This window comes from Pyxicephalus adspersus, chromosome 7 (genome assembly GCF_032062135.1).
Source record: "Pyxicephalus adspersus chromosome 7, UCB_Pads_2.0, whole genome shotgun sequence".
In the NCBI taxonomy this organism is placed as follows: Eukaryota; Metazoa; Chordata; class Amphibia; order Anura; family Pyxicephalidae; genus Pyxicephalus; species Pyxicephalus adspersus.
Genome location: NC_092864.1, coordinates 25,766,434 through 25,789,814, shown reverse-complemented (window position 1 = coordinate 25,789,814; position 23,381 = coordinate 25,766,434). Strand labels below are relative to the sequence as shown.

Below are 23,381 nucleotides of genomic sequence, written 5' to 3'. Positions count from 1 at the left end.
CTGGAATGACGTAGTTGTCACTCAGGAACACTGAGGACATCTTTTAGTGGGGATATTTTGGTGACAGCTCCATCTGGATTGAAGGTGAATATTACAGCAAAAGCTGCTCATTTAAAATGTCACTTTTTTATTAAAGTAGTTTGGCTTCTTTTATAAGCTGCAGTATGAATGTGAAAATTATGTATAGGGGCAGACATATGGGGTCACATGGGGTCAGCTATGCATTCTTTGCTCCTTGCCTGGGGTGCCGCATAGTGACCGCACTTTACCTTTTCCGGCTCCACCAGAGTTCCTGAAAATTTACCGAGCAGCTGATTTTATCTCAGAATCCCCTCAGCTCCCTGTCCATGTCTCTTCATATGTGGAGAGTGTGAAGCCACTTATATTGCACTGTAAAGCCGGCACCAACATGGGGAGCATACAAACTCCATGCAGATGTGAACACCTCCACAGACAGACGTATTTTTTCACTGATCAGCCACCTGGCAGCTGAATACAGAATAATGAGGATTTTATTCCAGGAAGAACAGAATGTTCCAGTGAAGTGGGAGCGGACATCTCCTTTAAATCATCTTCCTGCCGCTGGAATCCCCGGATTGTTTTTTCCACCCCGATACTGGAAGATCTGCTCCCCTCCTCTGCAGATTCCCCTCCTCACCATCCACATGTGTATGAGGTGCAGGGTCACTGGCATGAAATGTTTAGGTCACTCTGGGGTGACAACAAACCCAAAGTGGAGGAAATAAGATTTGATCTGTGATGTCTGTGTTAATGTTTTTAATGACATTTTGATTTTCTGCCGATCTCCTGCAGCCTCATTCAGCCACTGCAGCTTCACCTGCCATCATTGCTCTGAACTGACTTCCTGATAGTGACCTCAGGGGACTCTGCCTGTGCTATGTGCGTCAGCACTGTGTGCAGGTGTACAGACCCAGGTGGGCACAACAGGTGTACAGACCCAGATACTCAGTGCAGAGACCATGAGAACTAGAAATATGGGTCAGCAACTACTAAACACTGAAATCTGAAATCAATGGGATGGGGTGGCTCTTGCAGACCAGAAAAGGGGGTCAAATTGTTCAGGGGGGGTTATATTGTAGGGAGAGGGTCATATTTTACAGGGAAGGGCGTGTGTCACATTGTACAGGGGATGAAATAACATTGTATGGGGGACACATTGTAAAAAGAGGTCATATTGTGCAGGAATCACAATGTATGGGGGGAGCACAATGTATGGGGGTCACCTGACATTTCCATGTGGCTTTCTCATATATTTTCCCCCCACCTGTGATAAATTCTCGGAGATCTCAGTAACAGGTTTTAGTTTTTTTTCCTCTCTGGCTGTAAGATTTGGAGAGATTTCTGTATTTCCTACCCAGCGCCATCACCCCTTTTGGCCATATCGGTGCAGTCGGTGATGTGGCCGGCGGTGAATCTGCGCACATTCCCAGAAGGTAGTTGTAACCCTGCTAAGCGCTCGGCAGCCTCTCACATTAATATCTGGAAAGTTGGAAGCGGAGCAGCGGCTCATCCATTCCAAGGATTGCACAAGGCCAGCTCAGCCTGCAGCCAGCCGACGTTACCTTTTCATAGCTCTGAGCCGCTTCTGATTGCCAAATGTCTCAGCTATGGCGTCACCGGGGGTCACATGAGCGGCCGCATTTCATCAAAGAAAATCCGTGTGGTGCATTAGCTGAAACACTCCGAAAGTAAATGCAATAAAAGTGATATTAAAGTTACTTCAATCCTGGGAAATGTTTCCTGAATTCCACAGCCGGCAGATCCGTGCAGCTCCAGAATCTATGACCCCCAGATCAGGACAAAAAACTAAACTGGAGGGGAACTACAAATCCCAGCAGATCCAGCAATCACACAGTCCTAGAACAGGTGGACAATGAGGTGCAGTGCTGTGAGGGGTTCTATCAAATAGGCCAAAGGAAATGAAAGTGAACAACACATTGTCAACAAAGATCAGTTCCAAGAGCAATGATCTGACATCTGTTTGGGGCCTTAGACTACTCACTAAAATCCTAATCCTTAGTAAATGATTATCAATTTAAACTCTTTCAAGTTTTCATTATAATCATCTCTGGTGTTCCTGCCAATAAGGTCCATTTTAAGGCATTTCCTGGTATAGGGTGACAACACGCTGTCCCTGTCCCTAATTGTGCTCTAGTGTTGTCACCCAGTCACATGCGCACCCTGGTGGAGACTACAAATGGACAGATTGCACACGCCATGGTTCCCTATTGGTCCAGGGAAATGATATGCAGCTGATGATAAGGTTAGTGCACATAGACAGGAAGTGGCCCGAAGAGACTGCAGTAGATGTTGCACTTGGAACATTCTCACCACTGTGCTGAGTGTCAGGTTCACAGCTTTATATATGAACCCCTAAGTTTCATTTTTTGTGGTCTACAATTAATTTAATTAGTAAAAGGAAAAGTCTGGTCATTGTTTTTGACCAATCAGAAATAACCTTTAATGTGTGTTACTACAAATGCAGCCAATCATGTTCCTTATTCAGTATCTGTAGTGTCCCCGGCTCAGTGACACGCTCAGCCCATTGCACACATTTAGTCACACAATTCTGAACACAACATCTGGGTTACCTTGCCGTCTATCTTGGCTGTGCGGCCGACAGTAATGCGGGTGTTTCTGGGTGGCAGGGTAAATGCGGGCGCAGCGCGCGGCAGTGAGGATTTGGCGTGGGAAAGATCCATCATCACTGAGGACTTAGAGAGAGCAGAGCCGGATACAAGTTTCATGTCCCCCATTGCTTCCTGGAAGAGAAAATGAAATCCATCAATGATACATTGTTACCAGTGAGTGACACAATTATAAGAGGTGACCCCTTTCATCGAATCCCAACCAGCCCTGATGGTCTTCATTCTACATACATACACAGGAGGGTAAATTAATATATACAGGATTTATTTAGCACCAACATATTACCTGGCGCTGTACATTAAGCTGTCTCTTCTTCCTGTTTAGTAGAGCTGTACAGTGATTGTGCTTTATACTTCCCCCCAATCTGAGGATATCTGTCTGCTGGGACAGAAAACAATAACTTTATTAACTATATTTATTATAACCTAAAAATTTCTCTTTGTTTCTGCACATACAAATACCTGTTGGTCCTGCCAATGAAGTATAGCTAATGCAGCTTCCCTTGACAGGGTGACAACAATGCCACACTGCTCCTGAATTCAGAGCAGAGTTGTCACTCTCATGTATGCTGTGCCTATACTGCAATGGCATGAGATGATGTTGTAGAAGGCGGGGTTATGATTGGCACTGCTGATTCCCAAGCCTATAGATTGGCGGTCAGCACCTGGCCACAACCAGTCCCGCCCACTGCTTTATAAAATGACATCCCTGTTCCTGCCCACTAGGATCTGCAGTGTCTAGGAGGGGGAGTGTGTGAAACACAAATGGAGGAGAATTTGTATCCATCAGAGAACATGAAGGAAGATTTGTGCAGTAGACATAAGACTTGTCTGATCTGTCACACCGGAGCCTTCAGTTGTTCAATTTCTATTGATCTGATTATAAAATGTAAACAATAAGAGAAGATTCTCTATAGCCTTCACACAGCACAGCCAACAGATCACAGAGAATGATTTACTACTGATGGTACTGGTGCCTGAGCAAAATCCCCCCTCATGGAACCAACCAATCATTGGTGACATCATATATATCTGAGGAACTGATTGGTGTGCCGTAGAATGTATTCAGATCATTGTGAACCAATCAGTGTACTGAATCCCATCTCAGCTGCTTGGAATACGAATTCCAATAGAATTCATTCCTCAGATATGCGGCTCCATCATACAGCAGCGCGGTGTATTTGGTGCATTTTCTTGGCGGGCCAATCACATTTTTTTTCAAACAATTTGCTGCTCAGAGTTGAATCCTATGTAAATAAGAGCTATAAAACAATGAGATAATTGAACATCTGTGTGCTCGTCATTGTTTGCTGACATACAAGCACCGTCCAATCACAGATTAATATTACTGATCCTATTTCTTATCTCTGCATTCTTGTTCCTGAATGCTGATTGGCTGCTGTGAAGTGCTGCACCGTATCTTACAGCAACCAATCAGCATTCAGAAACAATGACGGATGATGTGTTGTTTCTATTGGTTACTGTATTTCTTTGTTTCCCCTTCGCTGGATTTTCTTGAATCGTTTCCACATTTCTGGAATTTTGGATCAGCTGTCAGCCTCCTCATCCCTCCATGACATAACCCATTGCTGTCAGATTTTCCCCCCACATAACAATGGTGAATGTTGGATCTTAGGAGCACCAAAGCCGCATAATTTGGCCGATAAAGCTTTACACCTTCCAGGCATGAGATGGGCCGTCTGGGGGGAGGGGGGCACAGGGGCCCGATTTCTTCTGCAGATGGCGGCTTGCGCCACAAACAAATCATTAAATGGTACGATCGCTGGCAAATCCTTTGCCTTTGGTCAGGTCTGGTCTCCTGGTAACCTTCACAAATATTTTTTATTTCCTTAAAAATGAGAGAAATAATTTAGAGGAGTGGGTGGAGATGAGGGCTGCATGGAGGCCCATGGAGGATTCAGCACCAGGTGACAGGTTCTCTTTATAGAAGATTCTATGGCAATGTGTGTGAGAGGTCCTCCTTTACCAATACCTGAACCATGCATGGATTGTGCAAGCTACAAAACAATTCATCTCTCTGTGACAGAAATAAGACAATAAGAGAGCTGCAGATGGATGAGATCGCAGTAATTCACCCCAGATCTCTGCCTCCTACAGCATTTCACAGCAGACCTTCCCACTGTCAGCCCTGGATGAAATTGCAGCTGGTGTGAAAGCAATGCTATAAATCATATGATTAGATCTTTAGTTAATATTATTTAAAAAAGGGGGAACAAATATTCACAAAGAAATCATTTGCCACAATGACAAAAATTGAGAAGGAGGAAGCGATGAGATCTCAGATCTGATCACACTGATAACAAAATATTTTATTATATTCACCTACAAAAACAGCAGAAACTGCAATGAGTTTGTTAGCATTCCACATTTTTACATCAACAGACAAGAAAAACTGGAGTGAAATACAAAAACATTTCCTGCATGAAAAGCATTATTACCATATATGATATCATGTGAAATTGCTGCCCTCCCACACCAAGGTTCTGAATTCCAGATCTGAGAAACGATAGATCAATCCGAACTGGACTGTTAAAGGGACATTGGGCACCAAAGAGGGGTCACACACACTGATCGATTATTCACCTGGTTACCATTGTGCACCTATTGAGCAGCCAGGAGAGCCCCCCCCCCCCCCCCTCCCCACCAGCCAATGGGAATGCTCTCCAATGTTCTCACTTACAACCAATCTGCACTGTGCAAAGAACTCTCATTGGCTAACATTGTTAGGGAGCGCCCCCTGCTGAATATCCATTACCCCTGATCAACTCCTGATCAATATGCCAAACATTGATTGATCAAACCTCTAAGTAGTAATAGATAACCATTCATTTCAATGTTAATAAAACCAGAAAATATTATCGACCATGAAAATTATCGATTTCAGCCAATTATAAAAAAAAATGCTGATCTTTCCAACAATAATAAAACTTTTCAGCTCACATCTATGCAAGTTTTATTAAATAAAGTCCTGCGTGCTGCATCCATCGCCATAAAACAGGCGATCGGCGTTGGGAGTTTTTATTTACTGACAATCAGAAGATTTTGACACAGTTCATTCAGTGGGGTAAAATGAATCGGGGTCACTGGGGAGATAACAGCCCCTCCAAGTTTACAGAAAGAAAACAAACAGTAAATAAATAACAAAAACAAAATGAAAATTCCTATTATAATATACATGAAAAACAAATACAGAGAACAAGAAGGGATCTTAGTATGTTTTCACAGAAGATTCACCCAAATATTACCCACCTATTCACTTTTTTGACATTGAAGTCAAGTAGTAAATGTATGAATTCGGAGTAAAATCGAGTCACATATTTTCTTATTACGAAGTAAAAAAAATGTAAATTATGGGTGAATGTTGGGTGAAAACATTTCCATAGAGCCCAGAGGAGCCAGATTTTCCCTTGGCAGCTCTATGTGAGAATATTTCTCAGCAATATTAGTTTTTCTGTAATTTTGCCAAAATCACTCTTCTTATTCCAAATTAGATGAAAAAATAAACACAACAAAAATGCACAACGTGTCTACAGCACACCCACCACACATCACCCGGGGGCAAAACCATCCACACCCGAAATGTTCTGTAAAGCTAAAACTTAACCTAATCACATTTTGCCTTCCCTGCCCCCCCAACCCCCAATCAACAAGTTGGTTGCACTTTAAAATATAATTTTTATTTGTATAAATTATTTCGGACCCTGTGACATCATTACTGAGTGGGAGGGGCCAGCAGGAAAACATCACAGCACCCTAGGGCCTCAGAATACCGTAACTCTTAGCTCTTATGTAAGCAGTGGGTGGTCTATTGGGAGGAGTTATGCAAATTGCACAATGTCCTTATGAGTGGATGTTAGTTTGAAGGAGGGGCATCCATTTGGATGCAAACTGTTACGTGTATCTTGGATTGGAAGAAATAAAATCTAATAAATGAAAGGGGCGGGGCCAGAGACAGTTAGGCCAGGGAGGGAGGGGCTAGATAATGTTGGATGTCCTATGGCCAGGAAATGAGGCGGAGCTCTATCTGACTTGCTGCAGATTCTAATGTATGTTGTAAGAGGCTTCCAGGGTGCCATGAAATCAGAGTAAGCAATTGCAGTCCAGGGGAAGAGCCGATATAATTGTGCATAGCAGGACATAGCAGTAAAAACCTGACAGAGGTTCTGACCTCCAGCGCTATAGATATTTGTATAAAAATCAGTGAGGAATTGGGGTGACACCTGGGAGCTTTTCATTTTTTTAGACAATTTTACCTCAGCCCCGCCCTGGGTGCCCCGGAGGATTCTGGTCCGGTTATTATTAACAGATAACAGACGGCACAGAGCCTCTGCCTATCACTGCCAACAATAACCGCAGCAAAATCTGTGCGCTGAGTGTGAACAGGTGGGCTGCAGGAATTTGGGGTGCAGGAGTTTAGATGATGCATCATCTGTGAACCCGACGGCCATTCCAGCGGAGAAGTGAGAGCCCCAGCGCTGCCAAACCTCCGACACAGCTCGTTTACATTCTGGCTGCACATCTGGAAAAGAGCGAATCCTGGAGAGATCTCAGCCATGTATGCTGTCTGATGTGGAGCGCGGTGGAGGGAGGAGATTGACATTCTGGGGGCTCAAAGGACATCACTGGATTCACTTCTAAGCAGCACTCCACCCACAACGAATATTTTAGTGTTTGGTTGCAGTGGAAGAAGCAAAAAACACCTGACAGTCTCTTCTATGTCTCGGGTCTGTAAAGCTGCATTAAAAGGGGTTCCCACCATCCCTACACTGAGCTCCCAGGTCTGTACACCTGCTGTGCCTGTAATAAGGGGCAGCCACCATCCCTCATGTCATACCTCACCCTGACTTTGTGTAGTCAGGGTGAGGATGTTGTCAGTGTCAAGTAGTGACACTGACAACCTGCTGACAACCACGCTCCAACGAGGAAAAATCAGACAACTTACGTCACTTTCTTATACTTTAGGTCTGATAGAGGAGATGAAGTCTGAAAGATGAGATGAGGTCTGATAGAAGAGGCGAAGTCTAATAGATGGGATGAGGTCTGAAAGAGGAGGTGAAGTCTGATAGAGGAGATGAGGTCTGATAGAAAAGCCGAAGTCCAAAAGAGGAGATAAGGTCTGATAGAAGAGGCGAAGTCTGATACAGGAGATGAGGTCTGATAGAAGAGGCGAAGTCTGATACAGGAGATGAGGTCTGCTAGAAAAGGCAAAGTCTAATAGAGGATACGAGGTCTGATGAAAAAACAACAACAAAGCCTGAAAACAAAAACAAAGTCTGAAGATGAGTTGAGGTCTGATAGAAGAGGTGAAGTCTGATAAAGGATATGAGGTCTGATAGAGGAGACAAAGTCTGATAGAAGGGTTGGGGTCTGATGGAGAAAACAAAGTCTAAAAGATGAGATGAGGTCTGATAGAAGAGGCGAAGCCTGATAAAGGATATGAGGTCTGATAGAGGAGACAAAGTCTGATAGATGGAATGAGGTCTGATAGAGGAGATAAGGTCTGATAGATAAGATGAGGTCTGATGAAGCAAACAAGACCCAATGGAGGAAGAATGTCAGATGGAGTGACCTGGCAAAGAAGATGTCATAAAATAGAGAAGACCGAGTGCGATAGAAGCGATGAGATCAAATGGAGGAAATGTGGTCTGATAAATGAAATGAGGTCTGATAGGGAAGGTGAGGTCTAAATGGTAAGAGGAGCTCTGATAGAAGAGGTGAGATTTAATAGAGAAGGTCTAATAAAAAGACAAGGAGGTGAAGTTGAATGAAGGGGAAGAGATCTGAAGGGGGGATGAGGTCTGATGCAGGAAACAAGGTCCGACTGAGCAGACAAGGCCCAAAAAGTAAGATGAAGTCTGATAGAGGAATTGAGATTTCATAGGAAAGGCAAGGTAAGATAGAAGAAATGAGGTTGGATGGAGGAATAAGGTTCAGTGGAAGAGACAGCATCAGACAGAAGACACTAGATCCGGCAGAGTAGATGAAATATGATGAAGGAAATTAGATTTCATGGAGGAGTTGCTGGGAAATAAAGCAGAAGTCTGCTGGAGAACAAAAAATGAGATAAAGGAAACGCGGCCCATTGGAGGAATGAGGTCTGATAGAGAAGGTGACGTCCAATGAGGAAGATGAGATATGATGGAGGTGACAGGGCTCAGTGGAGATGATAAGGTTCCATGGAGGAGGTGAAATTTGATTGAGGAAACTGGCCCTATTGTACATTTTCTGGACTTCTCTTTAATTTAGCCCCGGCTGTAATTAGTGGGTGGCATTAGATGGGTGTGTAGATGCCCCACACAGCAGATAACACAACACTCTCTGTATTGTACAAATCTCATGGGGGGGAGGATGAGGAGGGTTAGAAATTCTGTGAGGGGGGGTTAGACCCCCACAGTAGCACCGCTCATAGGTTATACATCAGACACAGCTACATCAAGTGCAATCCAACAACATCCGATCCAGCCTGACGGCAATCTCACCTGTTTACTGTAGCAACAATTGTTCTGTCACCGACAAGTCTGACCTGAGAAATATTTGTGTGCTGAAAGACAAAGAGAAAGTGACAAATGGAGGTGTGAAATGGGTGCTGGTTGTCCAAATCTCCAAATCTCTCTGAGCCTCAAACACCTCGGTCTCCGCACATTCTTCCCAAACTCAGAACTTTCCACCAGGTCTCAGTGTGATGTCTCTGACAGTTCCACTAATCTGAGATCCTTCTGTGAAGACTCTAATCATACCGCTGAATCTCAGAAACTTCTAGGACTCTCAGACCCTTCTGCTGAATCTCAGAACCTTCTAGTGAATCTCAGAACCTTCTAGTGAATCTCAGAACCTTCTAGGGAATCTCAGGCTTCTCAGAATTTCAGAACCTTCTGCTGAGTCCCAGAACTATCTATTGAATCTCAGAACTGTCTACTAAATTTCAGAACCTTCTACTGAATCTCAGAACTTTCTGCCAAGTCTCAGAGCCTTTTACCGAATCTCAGAATCTTCTACAGAATCTCAGAACCGTCTTCTGAGACTCAAAACCGTGTACTAAATCTCAGATCCTTTTGCTGAATCTCAGAACCTTCTGTTGGATCTCAGAACTTTCTACTGAATCTCAGAATCAACTGCTGGATCTCAGAACATTTCCAAAACCTCAAAACATTTAATTGCATCCCACAATGTCCCACCAGATCTGACTGGGATGATTTTTTGCAAATTTATTATTGGTTACAAAACTCAGACTGGGGACACCAAAAAGACAGCTGTATAGGATCTCCGTACAGCCACCACACACCTCCGGAAACGAGGGCTGACCATTGGCTAGAATTCAGTGATATGTTTCATAATACAGAGAAATATTCACATTTTTTTAAATCTATTTTAAGGAAATGTGTTCAAGTATAAAGAATTCTGTAAAGATCCAACCGGCTTCCCTACCTGCTGACACAACCTCTAGCATCCCAACTTACCACCAATCAAATTCACAGTGTACCCAATATGGCAGCACAATTGCTTGAAAAAAAATGGATTCCCTTAACCCTGTAATACCACCGCTGCCCAGTGGCAGTCTAAATTTTGGGTTTTTAAGCACCCGGCACCCAATAAGGGAATGTGACACATCCTATCATGACAATATCCTGATACTCTATTTTTAAAACAGGGAATCTAACATTCTCTTAGATTGTAAGCTCTTCTGGGCAGGGTCCTCTCCTCCTCCTCTGTCACTGTCTGTATTCGTCTGTCATTTGCAACCCCTATTTAATGTACAGCGCTGCATAATATGTTAGCGCTTTATACATACTGTTTATTAATAATAATAATAATAATAAACATTCACCTAAATATTTCCTTGTGGGGATCAATTACTTCCATTGATACCCATGGACCCGGAAGATTCCCACTAAGGAATGTGGTAGAGAATGTAGGATTCCCTGTTTTATGAATAGAGCCCAAGGTGTCACCATACCTTATATTGCAATACTCAGAGGTGATAATTGACACATCATATCATGACAATATCGCAATATTCTAGGTGTCACTATATGTTATATCATGATACTCAGGGAGGGAGAACTAATACAGTTTTGTGATACATCATGACAATATTGTGATATTCTAGGGGTCACTACCGGTATTTGTTTATATCACGATACTGATAGGTGTGCCGATTTTTTCTTCCACCTGAAATAGGTGAAATGGATTTACAATCAGAGTGTCCCCGGGGTGATCTGCATTTTGGAGGTCCCGACAGCCAGTAGGTGATGTGAAGCTGTATTGCCGTCGTTCACCTCTGTTGGCATCGGTTGGCATTTTTCTGGGACACAATCTGGGATTTCACAAGCCCCAGGAAAACCCACAGAGGGGCCACCGGGGGAGCGGCGAATCCTCTTTCTCCTATTTTGGAATAAAAGCAGAAAGAGGCAATTAGGAGCCCCCTGAGGAACGTTACCCAACCCAGCCGATAATAGAAGCTTTGTTCTCCCCTCCTCAATCAGCATTTGTGCAATACTCGGCGCTCCGTACACAGGGCCCGGACGCCATGACAGAGGAGCTTTGGTTATTACCGGATTCTTTCCTCTAAGGTAACAGCCACTAAATTCTGAGAGCTCCCGGGGCCCCCAAAAATCTTACATACCCTGAGGCTGATACCTGATATTTATTATTGATAAATATTAATTTTCTGCAATTTCACTCACTGCTGAGACAGCAACTTCCAGCAGTTTAAGAAGGGTAAAGAATAGAGACCAACCCCCCACCCCTCTATCACTCTACTCCTCTGGGTAATGCCATGGCAGGTGGGTGGAGCTGGGAACCCAATGACAGAGGCTGAAGTATTTATACGCTGATGGAGTAACAGCTGGAAATCTTGGTGTGAATCATTTTAGGAGTCCCCAGAGATGGCTTATTGACACTTAGTGATAGCAATCAGATGATCCCAGGGATGGATGAGGGTGACAACATTCCCAGAATTCCCAGACAAGTTTGGGCAGAAGAGATCACCGGAGATTCCAATCCCATCATTCCTCTGTGCAGGGCCAATCTGATCATCACTTATAAGAATACCCTGGTGGAAACCTGTAAAAGTGATCTAGTTTTTGCTCCACAAGGATGAAGACATCTTTGCTAAGGCATCATTCAGGGTCACCATCTACTTCCTGGGCTGGGCTCAGAGGTGACACAATTATGTAAACCCCATACCTGACACACATCAGCCCCTGTTGTAGCCTCTCACCTTATGAAGGATACAATGCTACTATGCTGCATTCTGATCATTGGGGGAGAGGAGACTGAGGAAATGATTCCTCCTGCCTGCAGCAGACTGATGACATCATCTCGGCCTGGGCAAAGTCACTGACTGGAGCTGAGGGATGAATTTTTTTTGACGAATAGTGGAGCTTCTCTCACAGATGACGCTGTTGCTGTAGATTGTGAACGGGATCCATGAGTTATTCAGTCTATGACAGGTCCTCTTTAAGTTGCCCCATCTGGAACATGTTACCGACGTTCTCGCTGCATGTCTCAGCATACGTGTGGCTGCACATTACACAGCTGTGCCTCCTCAATGGGGTTGTTCAGCTCTGGAGATCCAATTGTCACCATGTAATCCACCAACCCACAGAGACCACAACCGGCTGAACCATCCATAGAGGAATCTGAGCAGACCCGCATGGCCGGCACTAATCTTATCCAGGTCCCCATCAATCCTTGTACTAAATCCTCCATAGAATAATTTCTGCATTGCATCAGATCAGTGAGTGATAGATTGGGGGGGGGGCATTTACTGACCCAACCACCAACCCAAAGGAATTATAAATCATTTTCAATCTGCAGCTTTCATTAATATCATCCCTAGTGATCCTGCCATGAAGATGCAAATCCAGGTGATTCCAGTTATAGGATGACAATGCTCTGTCCCTATTTGTTGTATGGCGTTGTCACCCTGTGTCATACACTACAGGCAGCTGTCCCCCCACACACCGGCAGTCCTGTGCTGATAGGAGGAGAGAGCAGAATAGAGTGACAGTGAGATGAGTTCATCACTGTGCTGCTACTCCTTTACCTGTCCATTCACAGGCTGGAGGCAGCTTCAAGACAACATGGGTTCAGAGGCTGTAAGCTGAATGATCAGAGGGAACAATGTTTGGAGGGGATCAGGTAGAACACACTCTGGGTGATGAGCTCCGGTAACTTGCCCGCCCGTCCCACTTCCCATAATCTACCATGTTGGTGCCATTTGAAATCGATGAAAATGAAAAATTGAAGAACTCCAGCTATGTGTACTGTTCTTTAAGTAACTTCTGAGGGGTAAAAGGAGCTCCTTACACCTATCCTGAAACTGTTCCTGTATCCCCACCCCCAAAAAATTGGTCTTTGGTTGTCACCATTATTTTTGGAAAAAATTCTATTAATTATTATTAATATTAATATTATTATTATTATTATTATTATTATTACGAAAAAACATGATTTATATAGCACCAACATATTACTCAGCGCTGTACATTAATAAGGGTTGCAAATGACAGACAGATACAGACAGTGACACAGGAGGAGAGGAGCCAGAAGAGCTTACAATCTAGGAGGTGGGGGAAGTAGCACACAATAGATGGGGGGTTATTAGGTTAACACCAGGTGCTGCTGTGCATTGTGGTGCCACTGCAATCTATGCTAATGCCCCCCCCTAGTGTCCCTATTTCCCATCCACTGACATGGAATCACTGTATGCTGAGAATTCTGCACTGCATTGGGATCAGACACCTTTCAGTGACCCCACACAGTCCGCTATCTGAGGCCAGATGACATCAGTGTCACCCTGCGTGGAGATCGATGTCCTGCTGGTCACAGCGGTCGTTGCCCTGGTGGGACTGGATGACGCTTTGCAGCAGATCGATAATGTGGGGAAAATTACCACAATCTCCTGTCACACACACAGGACGGACAATACTTATAATAACACCCTGCCACAGTACAATGGAGAGGTGACACCGGCACCGGCGCCTGCACATCAATCATTACCCAGCAGGGGAGCCACTGACAGACACTAGGTAACTCTCCTCTGACTCATAATAGTAAAGAGATATTAAAAAAAGAGTCCTGGCCCTCTGTATGTGATCATTGTAATCCCATGTGCTCCCACACCCTAAAACAACAGAGACCCATCACTATGCTTCACAGTTGGGGTGGTGTGCTTCTTTTCACAAGTCATGATATTTCTAACACTGCATTTATGGTTGGGAACATCAAGTTTATTTTGATGTCATAGTTGTAGTTTTGGTGACTCTCTGGGTGCCATTTGGCACTGTAGGCTGTACCTGTGGTGTTTTGGGGGTTGGTACAATTTCTGCCCACAGTGAATACAATTAAATTGTCCATAAGAAATATTCGTCATCTCCTCACCAGCACTGACGGGAAGATTCGCCACACCGCTATGTTTATCACAGGCCGAGCAACTCGCTATATTTATAGTCAGTGTCACATATCTGCTATCAGTGCGACACAGACACAGGAAGTCATTGTTGTCACATAACGATTGGGCGAGTGAGAATCACTCACACAGTTGTTGTATCGGACACTAAGGGGAAGGTGAGGGGTACAGATATAAGACTGGCCAAATATTCTTCCGCAGACTGAGGCAGGGGGTGAGGGACTACAAACACCAGCATGACCTGGCAATCTGTCCCTGCAACCCGTCTGGGACATCTGAAAGGTCATATGGGGCAATTAGACGATTAGCTCCTGTGTACCAACCTAGAAAATGACAAAACTGCTTAAAGAGAAGGCTTCCTAAAAGTGATACTTCAGTAATATGGAGAGTCTGAGGGCTTGTAATAGCCTTGTACAGACCCAGGAGCACAGGGATGGTGGGAACCCCCAATAATGGGCACTGCAGGTCTGTAGGCTCAGGGACTCAGCACAGATATGGTGGGAACCCCCAATAATGAGAACAGCAGGTGTACAGGCTTGGGAGCTCAGCTCAGGAACCTCACCAAGAGATTTAACAAAAAAACACAGAAATTTTTTTGCTGATTTAGATTTTCAATATATTCCAAGCTGACTATTACTGAAACAAATGCTTTTTGCAGCTGAACAATGCAATAATAATGATTCCCATTTCCCATATATCCAGCACAGGGCCAAGAATGAACTCTGCAGACAGCACTCAGATCAAACTGATAACTCATCATACAGCAACAAAGTGCAACAGAGAATTGGGGTCCCCGGATTAACCTCTGAGCTGCTGGAAGCTTCTGATCCCCCCAGCACAGACACAGACAGAGGGACAGGGGACATCAAAGCTTCATCCCAGCAATGAAATCAGGAAATATAGAACTGTGTGCTTGGGCATCAAAGGAGTCTGATTAATCCCAGAGCTGGGCTGCCGGGGTCTCCAAAGAATGATCGAATTCAGAACCCCCCCCCCCGGGACTACAGATACAAAAAATGGCAGCACATGTGTGATAAAACCACAAAGATGAGGAGTCACACCACATTCAATGATAAAACCATATCACCAATCAGTAACAGCCCATGATAAGTAGATCACATCAATTATTAATATACAATAATTATATAGTGGCGACATGTTACGTAGCGTTGTACAACATCCATAGTCATGTCACTAGCTGTCCCTCAAAGGGGCTCACAATCTATTGTCCCCCCAATAGTCATATGTCATTAACACAGTCTAAGGTCTATTTTAGGGAGAAGCTCATTAACCTAACTGCATGTTGTTGGAATGTGGAAGGAAACCCACACAATTCGGGGGAAACCTGCAAACTCCATGCAGTTAGTGTCCGGGCCAAGATTCAAACCTGGGATCTAGCGCTGCAAAGGTCAGAGTGCTAACCACTGAGCCACCGTGTTGCCTGACAATATATATATATATATATATATATATATATATATATATGACAACATTGATAGAGGATATCACATCCATAATTGACACCACATATATAATAAATTATATGACAAAAATCAAAAGTAACATCACATCCAATGATACATGATGACACATCCTAATAAAGAGGTATAACACTCCCAAACAATAACACGCCATGATAAAAAATTCACATCGAAGACAATATATATCACATCCATGATAAATGAAATCACATCAAAATGCCAGATCATGGTAAAATGATGGCACAATGTGAAGTAACATCACATATATATATAAATCTATATCTATATTAAAATGATATCACACTCCCAGTAAAACCACCCCATGATAAGAATATCACATCAATAATACCAGATCATAGTAAAATGATGGGATAAGGATGAGAAGTACCATCACATCCAATGATAAAGTGATACCCCAACTATGATAAAACGATATCTCAGTGGGTAACACCCCATGATAAGGAATATCACATCAATGACAATATAAATGACAACAATGATCAACGATACCACATATATAACAAATGATATGACAAGGATGAAGAGTCATATCACATCCAACGATATCATAATACAACAATATCACACTCCCAATCAATAACACCAAATGATAAATAAATCCTCATATTAGATGACATTATATATCACATCAATGATAAATAGAATCACATCATAATACCAGATAATATTAAAATGATTGAATAAGGATGAGAAGTAACATCACATCCAATAATAAAGTGATACCCAAACTATGGCAAAATTATATCTCAGTGGGTACCGCCCCATGATAAGGATATCACATACAATATATATGACAACAATGATAAATAATATCACATCCATAAGTGACACCGCAATGATATGACAAGGATGAGTAGTCACATCACATACAAACATACACCAACTATTATAAAACAATATCACATCCTTAACCCTATGATAAGGATATAGGAATAACACATCCAAGGGATGTGTCTGCAATGGGTTTGATCATTTGATCAATGATAAATTTGCTGTTCTTGTAGTTTAGCAATCTCACAATATACAAAAAAGTAAAAAAAACACATTACTACAAGAGACAAACAAAACACACAATAGCATAATAATACCAAAACTACCCCACCGTTCTCAGATCCTTCACAGACCTGAGGGTGACACCAAGGGGAACAATGATTTCCTGATTATTTTATGATAAATTTTGAGATCATATAAAAAACTTCATGACACCAACTGAGAATTTGGTGACAATTTTACATTTAATTGGTCTGCAGACCCCAGAGGAGTTTATAACAATGACAATTAGTTTTATTTTAGCACACACAGCGATTGTTATCCAAACTATTTACTTTTCTTTTAGCTCTGCTTGTAATTATTTCCTGAACTCCACACATCTGACTTTTTTCTATCCATATAAGAAATATTTGGTAATAGAATTCTTAGCTGCCCACCAACCATAACTGAGACATCATTAGACACGTATGACAGATCATAGTGCTCATACAAGGGGACCACACACTGTACAATCTCATTTATAAGAAAAAGTCTCATCTGATTTACATTTAACTGAATATGTCAGAAAATACAGCAGACCCAAAAAGATTTTTTTTTAATTCCCCCCAACAACCCCCCCCCCACACACACACACATACACACAGCAATAAATGAACACATTAATAAAGGTGATCAATAGGAAAAAAAACATTTTGCTTTGAGATTGTAATATCTGTGAGCATTTTAGGATGAATGGGTGGCAGGTCAGCCCCTACCTGATCCTTCACAGACCTGAGGGTGACATCCCTAGTTTGTCCTGTCTGCAGGCTCAGTCACCTGTACTGGGGGGCAGGCTGAGGTGAGAGGGGTATAAATGGTGCAGGAAGGGGGGTATAGACCCTCCTACAGCAGTCTGTGCCAAATTTGTGTCCTTATTCAACAGAACCCCCAATTTCTCTACCTCAGGAGACTCTGGATCCCTCAGCCCCAAAAATCTACACCTTACCTATAATGCAACTCTACAAGTCCTGTGATAGGATGCTGCATACCTACCTTGCACCAAGAGCTTGCAATCCATCTCCCTCCTACCCAGCGAAGTTCTTGCTCACCTCTCAGCAGCAGCCTAGATCCGCCCCTAGTAGGCTGCCCCTGGGAGGGGTATCAGGGCCGTTGAGATGTGGTTGTCCCAGAAACACAACTGTCTTGTTTGGACACAAACTGCAGCTTTGAAGCTCACAACAGCCTGCCTGCACCCTGCAGGGTCCCTCCAATCCAATCTTGACTGCAGCTCCAGGCTGAAGAGGACAATGGCTCCCTGCAGGGTTCAGCAGGTGTAGGCTCCCGCCCCAGTCCCTGTGTCCTCCCTGCCCTGCCCAGTCCCTGTGTCCTCCCTGCCTTGCCCAGTCCCTGTGCTCTCTCTGCAAGGTTCGTGATATGAGGCTCAGCGCTGGACAGGGAAAAGTTTGAGCTGTGCTCGGGTGACATCTCCTGGTCACTTCTGAAACTGCACCGACTTCTAAAGAATTGAAGTGTGATCATTCCAAAACTTTTTTTTTTCAATGTAGTTTAAGGGGTTTAGAAAAATAAAAGGCTTTATAAATACTGTGTGCAACTGTGTCAAATACAGAGATTGTATTTGTGAGCCTCCTCCTGGTCATTTCTTGTTGTACCTATGTGATCCACCATGAATGATACCAGCTTCAAACCCTTGATGTTCTCAAAGATGACACAATCTTGTAAATCTCAGTGTCTGTGCACAGATCAGGCCCTGCTACAGCTTCTCACCTTGTGACTTACTGCACAAAACAAAGTTGCAGTCTGATTACTGGAGGGGAGGAGACTGAGGAAATTATTCCTCCTACCTAATGGCTCTTTATAAAAAAAAACGTGGAAATATTCTGAAAAATGTCGTTAATGATGCAACTAATGTGATAATGCGTTGTGTTGGTGGCCATAGATTGTGGGGTTCACAGCAAGGAGTCTTTAGGAATTAAATTATGGATATTGCTGAGTATTCACAGAACTCTATTCTGAGCTTATTCGTGGTCTCTGCAGGGTATTTGTTCCCCTTGCAGTGACCTGGAAGAACATTGTGTCTCCTTTGTAGTTAGAAGGACAAAGTTCATGCGATGCAGGACAATGGGGGACAATGGCAGGGCCTCCGCTGCATTCTTGTGTCACCCACCCTGCTGGATATTCATAAAAAAATGCAACCCCCGCCTGACCACTGTGACTCCATATTCATCTCCCCACCAATGGTGACACCTCTGTGGGCTCACACTGGGTGCGGGTTCATACCTGGTGCAGGCTGTGCAGGTGTGTGGTTTTGTGCATGCTGAGGTGCATTTTGTTGCATTTTTTCATTGTTTGCCAAGTTTATTAAAATGACAAAATATTATTAGAAGAATACAATATGTGCATTCGTCAGTACAGTCAAATCGTGCCTCGGCCTTAATCACCTCCATTGGTTGGTTTATTGTACCTGCATCCTGTGTGTTTCCTGTGATGGTAGCGTGTAATGGGCAGGATCACACTTCTGCCTGTGTTAGACTTTCATACGGGTAATGTGCACTGAGCGTTGTTTTCAGTGGTGTAATTTTTAGTGGATGACGCATGAAATGTGAAGTTCTTGGTAAGAGTTTGCAAAACACAAATATTGTAGCCTTACTGCAGCCGTATGAAAATGCTGATTTCCTGGCTGTCTGCAATTATGGAATGAGGAATGTCAGGCGGAGGGTGAAGTCTGAAGCCCAAGGACAAGATTTCAAATGAAACAATTGCAGGTGACAGTGCAGTAATGATGGCCATGCAGATCACATCCTGCTGAGGAAACTGATTTATGGGGGACATGACACGGTGACAACACAGGAGCAGAATTAGGAGACATTGTCACCCTCTAAAAGGAAGAGACTAAACCGGGATCCTAATGGCAGGATCACCGGGATGTTTCACTGAAAGTTGGAGATTGTAGGATTTTTAATATGAATTTTAGAACAACGATAAGATTAGAAATCTTCTCTGGGATTGTAGAGATTTAATCTCTGTGTGTTGGGGGGATTCCGTGTCAGATAGGATTCCTGGGATTCATGTGTACTGCATGTTCTTTGGCCCTGGTGGAGGGGCCCTCACACCTGGAATGCGTCAGCCTGTTTATAGAATTATCTATAATTTCTCCTCGTAACTTTTTTGGAGAGAAAGTTCTACATTTCACGAGGAGCTGATAGCCAGTACAGCTCCAGTACTCAATGATCCTCAGGGGCCCCTTTAGTGCTATGTGGGGCCCATTCACGTGAAGGTAAAAATGCAGTTTCTTGTATGCAAGAAAGTTAAAAAAATATGAGCCGCTTCCTTATTACACCAGAGATATGCTGCAATACAACGTACCTACCTGCCTGAGCACAATATTCTCTGAAACCTTCACTGAAATGCAGGCAGAATTCCTCTGTGTTGGAATTATATTAATCTGTTCTGACCAATCAGAATAGAGGATGATCCCGAACCCGGGAAAGGACCAATTTAGGATCTCGCTGCCAGCAAGGGAGTGAGGGGAGGGGAGTTTCACCTTAATCCACTTTGCAGCAATATGTGAAACATTACATTTCCATATATTTTAAACAGTACCCCAAAAGTTGTGGGGAGCACACATGCTGCACATTGTTACACTTTGCAATAAAGGGGTTGTGTCTATTTTTTCATTGGAATTCACTTCCGTCGCATTCAGAAGGACCCTGATCCAGAAGAGAATTCCTCTAACATTGCTAGTCAGTGGGAAGAATGTCATGATTACAGATAGCCATAAAGATCATTGGTGTCACCTAAACTGACCTGAGAGTCACAAACTGCTCATCGCTCAAGGAACCCCCAGTAGCGCCCCCTGAAGGAACCCTGGTTGAGAAACACTGCAGTAAAGTACCCCCACATCCTGCCAATCTGGCACAGGGTTGGGTCATTGTGCCACCCAGCAGCTGACCACAAGTTCCCATGGAGTGAGCTGCTTAGCATTTGTTGCATTGTCTGTTACGCTGTTGGTCAGGCAATGCAGCTGTGCATGGCACAAGTTTTTCTCGCAACCACAGAGTTACGCAGCCAATGGAGAGATACAACCAAGGTGGCGGCCAAGGTACACACGGCAGCCCCACGCGGCCCTTATATGGCCACATGTGAGACGGTTCAGCCAGGAATGTGTTTGGGTTCTTATTTATAAACACGCCGGAGATTGCTCAACGCGCTGCACGAGCCAAAATAAGAATAACGCCAAGAAAAATCCAACCAGGGAGTGATAAGGGGCCCCGGGACCAGAGCCAAACACCCCCGGTGCACCCTCACTCATTTCTACCTGGGGCTCAACCTGCTTCTCTAGCTAACATACCCACAGCCCCAACATTTACCCCTCCAGGTAGCAAAATCTGACTGAGAGACCTACTGGGAACGGAGCCAATCAGAGGCTGAGGGGTTAACAGACGCATTGTATGGAGCGCAGGGTGTTGTGTTCATACCTGTCCATGCAATGTGCATGCTGGTGACCCGCATCTGATGAATGATAAGGTTGTGACCCCCAGGCGCCCTCAGATGTGGGGACCACCATGTACGCCCCCTGCACTCAGACAGGAGAAATACCCCACTCCTTATTGGATAAACATTTCCATGGAATTCATCTTTCCTGCACTTTTATTCCATGTTTGCTGCAAATTTGTTAAAAGGAGAACCTGGATTTTTTTTTCTGTTCTGGGTTCCTGTATTAAAGCTTTGCTGTTCCATATTTCTAACAATTGATGAATTCTTGAACTTCAAATGCTTCCAGGACTGCAGAAAATTAAAGCAGAAATAAAATGTTTTGAAAATATTGAGATGAATTTACTGACAAGCTGATATACAGTATGTCAGGGTTGAGAATGTGTCCCTCCACTGCAGCCAAGGGTGGGTTCTGCTGTTGGGTGAAGACCTTGCCGAGTAACAGCAATCAAATGGAACAAAATCCAAAATCTAAAATGCAGTGCAAAAGCCGATTCTACATTTTGTCTGCAGTCACACCTTTTAAAAGAAAGTCTGACCATACTTAACAAGGTTTTGGGTTAATGGAGCAAACACAGACCTTCCCAAACTAGGCAACCAGTGTGGTGTGATCCAAAACAGTGTTTGACCCAATATAATGATCAAATTGCATTCTTGGTATCACTTCCTTACCCTAACATGGCCCTGGGCACCACTCCTACCATGACAGTAAATAAGTAGGAATTGTGCCACCAGAATATCATTCCCTGTTGTGACAATATAAAGCTGTAGAAGTCACACATGACAGCCCTGACTATAAGGGTGCAAGCTGATTGGTTAAAAATAAATATTTTCTCTTGGGATAAAGCCAATGTAAAATCATCGGCTCAGACCACATTCTGTAAGTACTTCATTCTGTCTTTACGTCAACCATCCTCCGCAGAACAAGAGGGTGGGGCTTCCACTGCAACCAATCAGAGTTACACTTCATGCACATGTGCTATTGTTAGTGTGAGCAGAGTGATGACCCCATAGTTGGTTGCTGCAGGGAGGTGACACCTCTGTATTTCTTAATTCTATTATATGTAGTGGTGTCATCCTCCTGACTGTGCTGTCTGGCAGGCGTAGTGATCACAGACCTGGCTGGACCCCCCACATTTGTTTAGCTGTTGGCCTGGAATTCAGCTTTAATCTAAAGGGCCAGTCCACTCTGATATCTTAGAATTGGTGGATTTCAGGTTAAATTAAATTATACAATGTCACTGTGGGACTAAAATAATTATTTTAGGTGGATGATCTTTTTATTTCCATATTTTAGGAAGCAAAATCTTTGACCTTGTAGAGAACAGATATTACTCTGTGTCTGTGCAGGTTCTTGAAGTATTTGTTTAGCACACAGGGGGAGAAAAATGTCTGAATTTTGCATGTTGGCACAGGAAACTGTGGAGACCTGAATCTCTTATGCTGTAGTTAGCTGTGTCTGTAGTTTCCTCAAACTCTAAACATTTCTCACAGGGCACAATGGACCCTTTAAGATCCTGTTTAGGTGTTTTCATGTTCCCCAATGCAGTCACTGGGCTGCCATGGTGCTGATATATGTGGATTTTGTCCCAGTCCATGTTCATACATCATGGGATCACCTTGTCATCATGGAGTAGCTAGGACATGCTAGGGGTGGTGGACTTGGTGAGGTCTCTGTTTAATGGCCTCACCCACGCAGAACTATGTACACACCCCTGAGGGATCCACCATGTGTTCAGGGGGGCATTGTGCAGCCACAGGTCAGAGGTCAGGTGTACAATGAGGTCATCTCCAGATCTCCTCCAATCAATCCAAGATATTTTATTGGGGTCTCTGGATTGGGAAGCGTCAGAGCTCCACCTCTTTCCTATTAGATGTGGAATGACGAAAATGTAATAGTTAACCCAAATAAGGAGGCTGAGCGCTGAGGGTCCCCTGCTGCACCTGGCGGCCGGATACAGACAGCAGGTCATGCTGGGAATTGTGGATCCTCAACCCAGACCAAGGTGGGGACACCAAGAGCAGCCTCTCATAGTGTGACTGGATACAATGTTACAATGTTGCAGTCTGATCACTGGAGGAAGGGGACTGAGGAAATGCTTCATCTGCCTGCAGCAGTTTTTGACATCATCTCAACCTAGACAAAGTCACTGATCAGACCTCCAGGATTGCTTATTAATAAAAAACCAATACCATTCCTGTACATGGTGACCCATTAGGGATTCATTACACATTTTATGACAGGTCCACTTTAAAGAACTTCTAAACCAATCCTCAGAATTCGCTGACAGGGAA

The 23,381-nt window shown here is 43.7% G+C and overlaps 1 protein-coding gene across 3 annotated transcripts in view; it reads right to left on the bottom strand.

Annotated features, from left to right (window-relative positions):
- The window catches only part of MYLK (myosin light chain kinase), a 102,331-nt gene extending 84,446 nt beyond the window's left edge, over positions 1–17,885 (bottom strand). For 2 of the 3 annotated variants that reach the window (XM_072417901.1, XM_072417902.1), the window contains exons 1-2: positions 17,628–17,885; positions 2,613–2,783 (exon numbers count right to left, since the gene is read on the bottom strand). In XM_072417901.1, the coding sequence (XP_072274002.1) occupies positions 2,613–2,777 (165 nt within the window). In that variant the 5' untranslated portion in view covers positions 2,778–2,783; positions 17,628–17,885. The remainder of the gene's footprint in view (positions 1–2,612; positions 2,784–17,627) is intronic. The other variant, XM_072417903.1, reaches the window with a different exon arrangement.
- Positions 17,886–23,381: the final 5,496 nt, after the last annotated feature.